This window comes from Ischnura elegans, chromosome X, assembly GCF_921293095.1.
Source record: "Ischnura elegans chromosome X, ioIscEleg1.1, whole genome shotgun sequence".
Lineage (NCBI taxonomy): Eukaryota > Metazoa > Arthropoda > Insecta > Odonata > Coenagrionidae > Ischnura > Ischnura elegans.
Window position 1 is genome coordinate 79080328 of NC_060259.1, and position 12629 is coordinate 79092956.

General features: G+C 37.0%; 1 protein-coding gene across 4 annotated transcripts in view; it reads right to left on the bottom strand.

Annotated features, from left to right (window-relative positions):
* Positions 1 to 12629, bottom strand: part of LOC124170750 (metal cation symporter ZIP14-like) — a 46994-nt gene that overhangs the window by 30951 nt on the left and 3414 nt on the right. For all 4 annotated transcript variants that reach the window (XM_046549679.1, XM_046549680.1, XM_046549681.1 and 1 more), the window contains exons 3-5: positions 8918 to 9098; positions 5868 to 6037; positions 2972 to 3097 (exon numbers count right to left, since the gene is read on the bottom strand). In XM_046549679.1, coding sequence (XP_046405635.1) covers positions 2972 to 3097; positions 5868 to 6037; positions 8918 to 9098 — 477 coding nt within the window. The remainder of the gene's footprint in view (positions 1 to 2971; positions 3098 to 5867; positions 6038 to 8917; positions 9099 to 12629) is intronic.

Sequence of the window (12629 nt, forward strand, 5' to 3'; positions counted from 1 at the left end):
TGATGAGAAGTCAAACCACAATGATAATTCATGAGGAGAATAAGATGAAGAGGATTAAAATGTCAACAGAAGAATTATGATATTTGGATTTAAAAAAATTGTATTCATGGAGTACAAAGAGGCATAGGCCAATGAATGACAAATGGTGGACAAACCATTGACTGTGTCCAGGTTAATGCCAAAAGAAGATGAGGAGAAAACATTAAGATTTCAGACGTTCGTTGAAGTTGCATTCAAGAAAAATTGTTTCCTTGAGGACCATATAGGGAAGGATATACGAATGGGAATGAACAAAATTCTAGTAATGGCACTACTGATGAAACAAAATTTTTACCTTCGTTCCAAGGGGTTTCTTATCATTTCACGTCTTTCTTGCAGGCTTTCAAATTTTATTGAGGGCAAGTCCATCAAATTAGTTTCTCTGGTATGTCAACATGTCGTAACATAATACTTTGAACATTGGCCTTGATGAGTTAACTTGCTTATAAACAATTAAAATATTCTCCAAGATGGTATGATGTTTTAGAAGATTTAATTGTTTCCATGTGACCAATATAGACCTGACACGTTCCCATTCAGCGACCAACCTGACCTAAACGGCGTATCTATCAGGGTCTAATCCCTATGGAGTACAAACTTTGTAAGTTCAAATTCAAAGAAGCAAAATATGGGAGAGACAGGTACAATCAATGAAATGAAATCATATTCGGTGACAAGGAACATTGAAGAAGTGTCCCCCCTCTGAATTTGTTCAAATTTGGTAGAATGTTAGAGTACCATGACAAATGAAGAAGAGCAAAATTACCGAGACCTTGTGGCCTAGGAGGTGAGTAATTATCTACCTAAGTTTGGTGCCTGCAACTCATTTTTGTTGAGCGTCCCCTCACTCACAGGCCTGCAGTGGTGAGGCCATAGTGAAATTCGTAACCATAGCAAAAATGGAGTTCAAGATGCACTGCCATATTGAATTATTATACGATCTATTCTAATTTGTTTTTTTCACTTTTTCAAAATATAAATTGGAAAGGGATACTACATTTCCTATGAATTACTACAAAAGGTTAGAGCCTACAGTAATTCTGATGCTCTGAGCACACAGCACACTCAGAAACAGAGCCAAATTTATAAGTTGGAAACACATGTATGCACACAGGTCATGAAATCTCAATCATATATATATAATCATATGTACATATTTCATGCTTTTAGATTTATAAATGACGAAATCTATTTTTTGCGATTAAATGAAAAGTGAAAATTTTCAAGCGTGTGAAAATGCGACGGCTAAGTATGAATGCTGGGAAAAGCCTGCGCGATATCGTTCCAGATGCCACTGTGTGAGGCCATCTTGGTGCAAGGCTATGAGCACCGCTACGATGCAGGTTGGTAGCAGAGTACCCAGCTAGCAGGTAGCGCTTGGCTTAAATAAGGATTATTAATACCTTATCAAACGAAGGAAATTTCCGGCCTTAGGAAATTTTAATAGGTGATTATTAAGAGATGTTTCCCTGAGCTCTGTGGCACATGCATACATTGGTAATCTCAGACTATGTAAAACTCCTGACTACTCGTAAAGAATCTAGGTCCCTGAGATGTCACGTCGAGTGGTATAGCATGGGCAGAAATCTGGCCTTTTTCAAACGAGGTTGAAATTGACCATTAACTAACATCGTCTAAACTGGGATTTCTAAAACCAAATAATTTGCATATTATGAATACACTAATGGTGGGTAACGAATCGCAATCAATGCCTTTCATTTTCTTTGATGAAGGAAACTACCCTATTATGTGTACAAATTATATTAGCTACTTGGGTATTTTACAAAGGTTGGCCCAGCATCACAGCAAAAAAAAATGAGAAAAATAGTGATATTTGATCAGCAGCGGTAAATGTAAAAGTTAACCCAAGTAAAAACTCAAGTTCAACATAAGATAAAAGCTAATAGGTTCGATAAAAAACAGAGATAGATATTCTCCTATGCTCCTTGTGCATGTCATACTTTGGGCATCATGTGTTTATTATTAACCAAACAGATTCCTTGTAGAATTAGCAAGATAAAGAGATTGAATACCTTTTAATTAGCATTGTAAATCTTTATCCCACTTTCGCTGACAAGGGGAATACACGACCTTCGGGTGGCCAATTGAGATCAAATTTTCGGATTCGGTAAATCATGGCTATCAATTCAATATGCTGAAGCAAGACGACACAACTCTCATAATTTTTCGAGAGAAAAGCAATTAAAAATCATAAAAAATGGATCTATGTTATATATACGGTATTTCCTGTCACCTTCTTCAAGATAGCGGTGGCCCGGTGGTTACGGCAGTCGACTGCTGAAGTAACGATGGTGAGTTCGATCCTAACTCTCTTAACTTTCTTTATTTTATTTTTCAAGGATTTTATTGTCAACATTTTTAAAGATTGTATTCTTATTTAAATTACCTCAACGAAAATATTGCTTTTTTCTCAAAAAATTAAGAGAGGTGCGTCGTCTTGCTTCGGCATATTGAATTGATAGCCATGATCTACCGAATCCGAAAATTTGAGCTCAATCGGCCACCCGAAGGTCGTGTATTCCCCTTGTGAAATCAAAACTCCCCCCCCCCCCCCCCCAAATTCATGAGTACAGGTATCAAAAACTGACGCGCAGCATTCCCCCAAAGGTGCCTTGTTGCAGGCCCTTCAGAGAGGGGCCCCTAGTTGAAAAATGAGACATGGAATATTTGGAGCCAATTATTTGGCTCACAGACTACGAGGGAAGAGGAAATTTTGTACTTTCTCAGTAGATATGTAATTCCATCATTCTACCGAATTTGAAAAAAATCAGAGGGGGGCTATTCGTGTATGTTCCTTATGAGTCTTCAAAGATGATTTCGGCAAGTTTTCTTTCTTTATAAAAGACCTGGTATTTTAAGAAAAATCTTCTAAATCTTCATTCAATTGAAGCAACCTAATATTAATACTTACTTGTCTTGCATCGTTTATAACTTTCATGATCCTTTCTGTCATGAAAAAAACCCAAACTCCACCCCACATCATTAAAGATATTCTCAGGTAACTGTGGTGGATGTCAGTGTCAGCGAGACTAAAAGCCTGTAATGAGAAAGAGACATCTTTAGATGAAGTTGAAATAAAATATTCATACATGAAAACCATAACTAACCCACATCCTGGAGCATGGTCGATAAACTAAAATTTTTGATCTAATCAAATTCTCAAAGATTAAACCAACTTTGTAAGTTTGTATCAAAATCTATTACCCAAAAACTATTTCTTGAGTATTTACTGACATCAAAGGCCTTGAAATGGGCGGTCCTCAGCCTACTCAGGATGAGGTCTAATGGGTGGTACTCAGGCTACTGGCCGAAATTTTTATGGTAAATTCTGAATTAAATTTATTTACTTCTGAAATCATCTCTTACAAATACAGTAAAACTTCGCACACCTTGATTTTACATCAAGTCTTATTTTTACGCAGCGACACTCAAGTCTGACTAAGCATAGGGAAACATAATGGTGAAACTTCGATTTTACATTTTTTCTTGATTTTAGGCAGTTTGTTGATTTTGTGCAGCATAATCTCAGCCCCAAAGACCCTGCTAATTTCGATTTTAAGCAGTTGTCTTTTGACTTTGTGCAGAAGTTTGAAGTCTGCAAGGGGGTTGAATTTTTTTATTTGGATTTATCACTGAGCAATAGCAAATATAAATTACTGATTGCATGGGGCAAGTGCTATAGGCAAATATTTATGGTGAATAAAATCGTGAAATTTTGTCAAATAAATCTGTTGTTTTCTGTTCATATACAGTAGAATCCTGATTTAAGGTTTTTCAGCGGGGACAAAATTTAAAACACTAAATGAGGACCTGCCATTTTTTTCAGTTTTTAGGGTCTGTAATGATTGGAATGGCTTTTTATGAATAAAAAATATTATTTTAAGTAACTAAAAGGTGCTGCATACAGCAACAAATTCATTGATGAAATGTTCTTTGCCCAATTAAGGTTGGAAAATACTTTTCAGGAATCAGCTAAAAAAATGGGTAGTAAAAATAAGTAATGAGAGGATGACAATTGTTTAAATGAAATATTTTAAGAAAATTATAATATTCATCAACTTAAAAGCATTCCCACACGGAATATTATTATGGAAATTAGTGATTCCATTTTACGCATTTTTCCATTGCCTCGAAGAAAATTTAAAATTTTTTCTGTAAAAGTGACATGTAGGTGACTATAGCATTTCTAATATAATAAAAAAGGTGTAAGTAGGTACTCAAAAAATCGTCATTGCATCAATAAAGATGAGTGAAATCAAGGGACAGCAGAAGATCGCTAATCCCAAATTCTAAACTACCGAATATCTAGGAAAAAGGGAGGTTTTCTGGAAGTTTGCCAATTTAACGTTTTCTGTTGCCTCGGCGAAACGAGCGATTTATGAGCCTCCTGTACGCACATTTTGGATTGCGAGGTCATCCAAAAAAGGAGAATCTTTTTTCTAGTATGCGTACGAGTCGATGGTGATTCAACTCGATGATAACACCAGATTCGTTGTCATATACCCGCGGCCTCATGCAGGTCGAATGGAGCCGGGAGAAGTTGCTTACGCGGCGCGCTGATCACCTTGACTCCGACTCACCATGTTTCTCGGCAGCTTTTAATAAAATTAGGTTGGACCTTGAATAACGATTAGCTAAACTCTGTTAAGTGAAAAGGTTTCATCTTCAATAGAACTGGATTTCATCTGAAAAATTGTCAGTGCCTCTGGAGTTACGAGAAGACAAATCACCCAGCTTGCGAGTTGAAGGTACCAGCGCTGCATTCGCGGAAAAAAGCAGTTGAAGAAGCGTTCCCCGGTAGATTCTATTGACTCTTGGTAAACTTTCATGACTCTTCTTGTTGATGAGCAGAAAGTCGAAGATTTGGATAATAATTTGCATGAGCCGTCATGAAAAAACGTTAAATCAGGCAAAACAATCTTGTGCGGGATAAATTTTTACGACCATAAATGCGGAAAAACGTAAAATGCGGAAACACTAAATACGGATAATTTTTACATTGCCCTAATAGGGAATGAATCGGGACTACAAAAAATAAATGCTGAATGCGGAAAAACGTTAAATGCGAAGACCTTAAATCCGGATCCGACTGTATATGTAATGTACCAACAGCTTATAAAGCATATACATTAGGAAAGAGTAATTAACCGAATTAATTTAGTAATATGTCTCAAGTAAAAAATCTTCACTAGCTTATATGAAAAAATACTTAGTCCATGGTAATATTAATGAACTTAAAAACTATACGTATAAAAATATATAAACCTTCGTGCCAGTCTCATGTTTCAAAATTGTTTTTTTTCTCAAAAGGACGTTTTACAGTCTTGTTTTTTGGGGTAAATGTGACTTTTTTGCATTTTTTACTCTTGGTATTTCCTCTTTGCTAAGTTTCCCTTCAACTCCTTATCCTACCACAAGAGTACTATAAAATACAGGACTTTGAACTAGGAATTTATGCAATGCAGTGTACAAATGACAAATACTTAACAATTGAAATGCGTCGTGCACAAGTAAAACTACATAAAAAGTGTGATATTGTTTGATTGATACACACATAACAATCAAGTGACATCAAAAACATACAAAATACACCTCAAACAGTTAATTAATATTTAATACCATTACAGATACTTTCTTACAGTCGACCCACAATAATTTTTCATAACGAGAAAAGACTTTTGAACAAATTGAACAACGGTGAACAACTGATGTTCAACTGTATTTATATGCTTCAAGAAATAAGTTTTCATAAAAAAATTAAAGCCTTCAGGAAATTTCATGGAAGCATTCACAAAATTAAGGCTCACCTGTGGTATAAGATGAAACACTGAGCTAGCTGCAAGGGATCCAACAGCCAATCCAATCAATGCCGTCAGTAGCTGCTTATAGAAATCTTTTCCCATGAAGGGAAGCACACTTACTCCCAGCACAGAACAAAGACTTATCAGGGTTACAAAAAGAAATCCATAGCCCCACACTGGGAATAAAAGCCAACACTTCATTAGATCCATAGACTAGCAAAGCAGAAAGACATTAATGTAAATGCACGCACAAGAAGTACAATTGGACAAAACAAAAAACTAATTTTCATGAACAAATGATAAGATAAAGAACAACAATAAAGACAGTTATATTCTAAACAAGGGCAGATATAGCACCAAATTTGAGGGGGGTCATGAGCTGGGTCCATGGAGAATGGAATCCTCCCTGGGAGAGATGGGCATTCTCCCATGTAAAATTACAGTAGAATCCCGATTTAACGTTTTTTAGGGGGACAAAATTTAAAATACTAATTGAGGACCTGCCATTTTTTTCAGGTTTTGTCTGTAATGATTGAGATGGCTTTTTATTAATAAATAATGTATTTTAAGTCACTAAAAAAGGCGCCACACAGTGGCATAGCCAGGAATTTTGTTTAGGGGGTCCAAAACCAGGACCATCTGGGGGAAAATAGGGTACAAAATAGAGGGTTTTAAACTAATATTAACACTTTTCGTTATAGAAAACACTTCATTTTTCATATAAATCTTTTGTTAATATATGATTTTTCAACATTTTGTTTTCTTTAATGATGAAGCAAAGTAACTGTGTTTTCATATTTTGAGGGTGTTCCAGACCCCCCCCCTTTTGCCCCTAGAGCCACAGGTGGCCAAAAATTCGTTGATTAAATGTTCTCTTCCCTCTAAGCAAGCTGGATAACACTTTTAAGGAAAGAACTAAAAAAATGGGAAGTAAAATAAAGCAATGAATGGATTATATTTTAAGAAAATGATAGTATATTTTAACTTAAAAGAAATCCCACATGGAATATTACTATGGACTTGATTCCATTTTTACACATTTTTTCAGTGGTCTCGATGAATTTAAAAAACTTATTTCATAAAATAGACACGTAGCTGATTCCTTAAGTCCCTTCCTCGCATTCCCTCAGCATTCTCCGGTGGTCCCGAGAAAGTTACAACCGATGTCAGAAGTGCGATCAAACAGGAGATTGTAGATATCGCAAGGAAGCAGCGAGAATGGCGAGTCACGCGAGTTTTAGGGGGCATGAAGTGCTGCGGCAGAATGTGATAGATGACTTTGGGGAGAAGATGAGCATCCTGGCTAAGGAGAATGAGGAGCTAAAGGAGTGGCTTTTCAGTGCGACTCAGAGCTCTGTTCCGTCGTGGGGAAACAAATTCTCCCTCATCAGCGGCATCGATGTATTCACCGGCCGCCCCTGGGAGTGTGTTGTAATTTTCCTCGAGCGAGTGGAAAGAGTGTCCAAATTGAGCGGCCACAACTCAGGGCTTCATGGCCTTGGGGGGTTTCCATTATTTTTAAAGAAACCAAAGTTCAGAATGTAACTACATATAAACTTATTTTTGACCATTTTGAGACCAGAAAAACACAACTTTTCCTTATTCTGAAAATAAAGGGCTGGCCTAGTATCCAATCCAATTTTCAGCTTGCCAAACGATTCATCATTAAATTCAGTGGTAACCACTTTCCACAGCCACTTCATTTTTGGATACACAACTTGTAGTGATGAAATTACTTGACTTTATATTGTGACGGAACCCCTTAAATATGTTCCCAGATGGTTTATTTTAGTAGTGTGTGATATTTTTTTTGTATTGTATTGCTTGTATTTCTTGAATTTGAATGACTGTATTAGTGAACAAATGAATGGTGAAAACATGTGAGATTGTAGTTGGCCTTGTTCACTGCTAACGTCGTCACCGTACGTGCCAGGTGCAGATGGCGTTAGTGCACGGAACGATGGGTAGAGGAACCAAATAAATAGCCGAGCGAGAGCGAGAGAGAGGAGAGACAGAAAAAAGAGAACAGACTGAACGGAGAGAAAAAACAGAAAGAGGGTGACGCACGAGCGAGCAGCACAGGAGAGAAAGCAAACGCACCACGTCGGGACCGCACCTGGAGAGGAGGAAAGTCTGAGGAGGGCCCTTGTGGACTCTGCTACGCATGTTCCTGGGCATTGAAGGGGATCGAGATTCTGGAGGAAGTACCAGCCACATTTCTGCAGACGCAATCCGCCATCTGTTGGCCAGAGTATCTTCTACAACTGATCCTCGCCGGAAAGGAAGCGTAAGCGAACTACGCCCCAATTCCCCTATTTCCCCTCGTGAAGCTGGTTAAAGCTTTAATAGTGAGCCCAAAAGTGTGTGTTTCGTGCTCTCACGCTTGTACGAAGAAGAAGGACCTTGTTTTTCAGTCAATCTCTCACTGTCAGAATTGCCTTGACGATAATTCGTCTTTCTATTAAAAATGACATTGCTAAAGAGTGTTAATCTCTCAATTGTATTTTTTAGCTATCTAAACTGCCTTGAAGATTTAGATACTTCCTTGTTTCGAAGGCATCGCTTAATAGTGCTGAATTTAATTGTTAATAAATATTGTGTTTAAGGGTATTTTGTGTTTACGGGTATTTTGTGCTTAAAGGTACTTTTATGTTTTGGGGGGTATTTTGGTGTCTAAAGGGTTATTTTTTTTGTTATCTTGTTTGAGATTCATTAAATGTGATTTATGTTAAAAAGATCTAGGACTGGCATCTTATTATTTAAGGGGGGAGTTTTGTCACCTTATTCGGGGATTCCTCTGCCACCCATCAAATTTACTGTTTTTGTGCTAATCAAACGGCACTGGTCGTTAGAAATCCAAGTTCCCTACCCCTGGATCGGAGGAGGGGAGTGGTGGACGAAGGCAGTGACTCCTCCGACTCAGGGAAAAATAAATACGTGTGTGTCATCTTGCTTGCTAACCTCACTCGTCCTAACATCTTTGGAGAAAAGGGAGGACGGGGGTTGGGCAAAATCATACCCGGGAGACGGGACCGGCACAATATATAAATATATACCTTCACTCTGAGATGGCTTCCTTCTTTCCTCCCTGGTATCTTTCACCGACGAATCAGAGCTGCACGTGGAGTTTTCTAATTCGCCGAGAAGAAGAGGGCATGCCTTGTCCAATGATGAGGCAGTGAATTCCCCATCATCAATCTCAAGTATCCTAAAAACATTCTCAGCAGACAGGAGTGACTGAAAAGGTTATAACATAATGAAATTTCTCCCCACATTAGAAGATGAGTTGGCAGCTAAGGGAAATTACCAACTCAACAAGCATGGTTAAAGGAACAACCATGGTGTGAAAGCAAAAAAAAGAAAACCTCACCAAAATATATCTCGAGTTAAATATATATAATGAAAAAATTGATTCAGACAAAGTATCTCAGAGCCACATTCACTTTCAGCAATGTTTTTGTTAGTTTCACCTTCAATAAGAGCATCTCAATCAAACTAGAAATAGTTCTACTTAATATGGACAATAAGCTCTTCTATAGATGCCACATCTAAAAAAAATTGGAAATAATGAACGACACACTGCACATCTGGTTTTATTTTATGCCATCTAGAAGTTGAAATAGCTAACATGGATGAAAAATTGAAAAATACACAATAATGATGCTAAACAAAGTTTACACTTTGCAATGCCAACTTAACTGCAAATGTGAGCACTATTTACTGCAAAGGATTGGCATGTTTAGTAACATTTTCTTTTCATTAAAGTCCACTTCCACATTATGTCAGATAATGACAGAAAAATTGTAATGTCTTACTGCATATCAAGTAAGATAGAAAACCAAAGAAAATCATTTAAAAAATCCAAAATCATAAACAAAGTGCAGTATCACTAGGAGAAAATTTGGCATGCAGGCTTTTGATGCATAAATTAAAAGCAGGAGTTTAAAGACAACCACCAACAGTAGAAGAACTGAAACCAACAGTTAACGGCCAACAATTGCAGTGTGTTATTTTTAAAATTTGGGGAGAAATCAGATTTTTTCAGTCAAAGAACTGACTGCCTCCAAGCAGCCACAAGCAATGCAATTAGGTAAAATACAATTCTAGGTGAAATGCCCCTAGGTTGTAGTCAGCTCTAAGGCAGCTGGTCATGGCTGCAACCAAATTTTTATCATCCCAACAGTAATATAAATACTTTTGGTAACAACTACAGTATAAGACATTTCACCACCTCTCCATAACTCTGGGTACTTCCACAAAATGTATCACTTAGTTCACATGCCATACGCACTTGCAGTCAACTTTTTGGGCACAATGAGGATTACTAACTCATCACATTAACATTTTCCAGCACACTTCTTCTGTATTTAGAAGCCAGAGTATGTTTATTATGCACTCGTAGCTTACCAGCAAGATATTCCACTGGATTTCTTGTGCCAGATCATCAGCCAAGTGAGATATTCACTGTCTTCAGTGCAAGGATTAAGCACAGGCCATGCTGAATGATTTCCCATTGATCATTATGGCCAGCCTCTCTCTAGAGACAGTGAAAATTCAACAGATGCAACAGTTGCTGATTTTCAAGGCCTCATTACAGTGTTGAACACCTGAAAGATTTCCTTTCAAGTTTTCAACACAAGAGACAATCATTCTTAAAGATGATTTTCTGCAGAATAAAATTTACATCTGAATCAACTACACAATAGTTAATACTATTAACCCATATTTTTGAGCAAAATTTATCTTCCTCTCAAGGCATAAAAACTTTGATGTGTTTGGCAATAAATGTGATACACGCTGTAGCCTCGGCAGCATAGCTTAGTTTTATGCTCAACATTCGTACAATAACATTTTGGTATACTCCTCAGAGGGGTAACATGAAGTTCTAAGGGCCGTTTATGGTAGACAGTAAACATCTTTTGTATTTCAATAAATGATTAATTACTCAAGCCAAAGGCATATAACTAGTAACTCAATGATATCTGCAGCATTCCCAAGCAAAGCCTTAGGCAAAGTACAACCCATGGGCTTGCAAAATATTCAACTGCCACCAAAAAATTTAGAAAACATTGAGCAAACAGGGAAAAATCAAAATACATAATTGCAAATGGTGTGTTTCCACTAAGAACCAATATTGAATACACTATACAGTAGAGCATCCATTATTGTTCATACTGGATGGTGATGTCAAATGTGAAGGATAAAGGATGGAAATAAGATTGATAATCATAACTTCATAATTTTCCTACAAGTTTTATCTGTAGTTTCAGAGCAACCATTTCTCTGCACCTCCAGTGCATATCCAATTTGAGAACTTATTGTTTGCTAAAAATTTTGCTCATTAGAGGATTTTGCTCATTACTGCACAGAGTTACAATTTTAAAGACTGAAGAGAAGCAGTACTCAGTTTTTGGGGAAGTAGGAGAGGATATTAATAGAAGAAGAAATTGTAGGAAAGGGAAAGTATGTGAGGGAGAGAGTTGACTGACAAAGCAAAAGATAACCCATCAGTTATTTCATTGAATATCAGATAATTGGCACTCAACCGTATTGAGAAGCAAAATTGCAAAAACAGAGTAAGACACAGTTTTCATAGACTGAATTACAGGGATTGATAGCCATGAAGAGTGCAAGCTATTTGAATAATCCATACCTGAAAACAAAATAAATTGTAAAAATGCTTAAGCTTATATAACAGCAAGAGTTACCACTACATCATCATGCTACCACATTTATCAGTGAAAGATACAGTCAATATGGTTAAAGAAACACAAAGACAAACACTGCTGAAATGAAATTTCTCTTTTTTGCAGAGGCGTAACTAAGGGGGGGATGAGGGGATAGATCCCCCCCTAAGCCTCAAAGAAATGAAAAAAATATTTAAAACTATTTTCTAGTTTTGAAATATAATAACAGCATCTGCTTAAAGTAAAATTTTTAGCGCCAACATGATGTAAAATGTAATTCCAGGCATGTCTTTTTTCAAAAATTTTTCCGGACCCCCGTTGCATGGGGAGGGGGGGGGATCGCCACCCCATCCCACCCCAAAGCATATTCTTAGTTGCACCACTGCTTCTTTGAAAATATATTTTTAAATACATACATGGGATATCCGTACCATAAACCCTTTGACAGTCTTTTAGACTGATACTTAACCTACCTAAGATCAAAAATATTCTGGTGATTTATATGACTAAATCACACATGGGTAGGAGTCATTAGAATTTTCAAAGTGTGACCCATTCTCACACATTAAATGCACAGGAAAAGCAAAGAATAAAAAAGCCAAATTGAGAGGCAGGATCAAAGGAAGTCATTGCTACAACTGCTTGACATGCTTAGAATGTCATTCTCCACATGTGTTTCTATGCTTTCACATCGTTTCAAAGTGTTTTCAAGCTCTTTTATTTACATTAATGTACACCAATGGCATTTATAAGAGAATGCAAGGATTTGATTGACAGCAGATCTTCCTAGTGTCCCCCTCCAAATACCAGTGTCACTGAACAGAAAGAAAAGAGCTGGAACAAAAATGAAAATTATGTGAAATCCAAGCCTGTTGTCAAGCAAAAAAAGTTTTTAAATCGAACTTGCGAGATCTCTTTCATTTATGATTTCATATGAGCATTGACAATGAAGCTGATTCAAATACCAAAGTGATACCTATCTAACACTAAATTAACTCGTCATCAGATTATCAACGATGGGTTCCTTAACCAATATCCCAGCTGTTTTTGTCTCTCCCTTGCCCCCCCTCCACAATTTCGA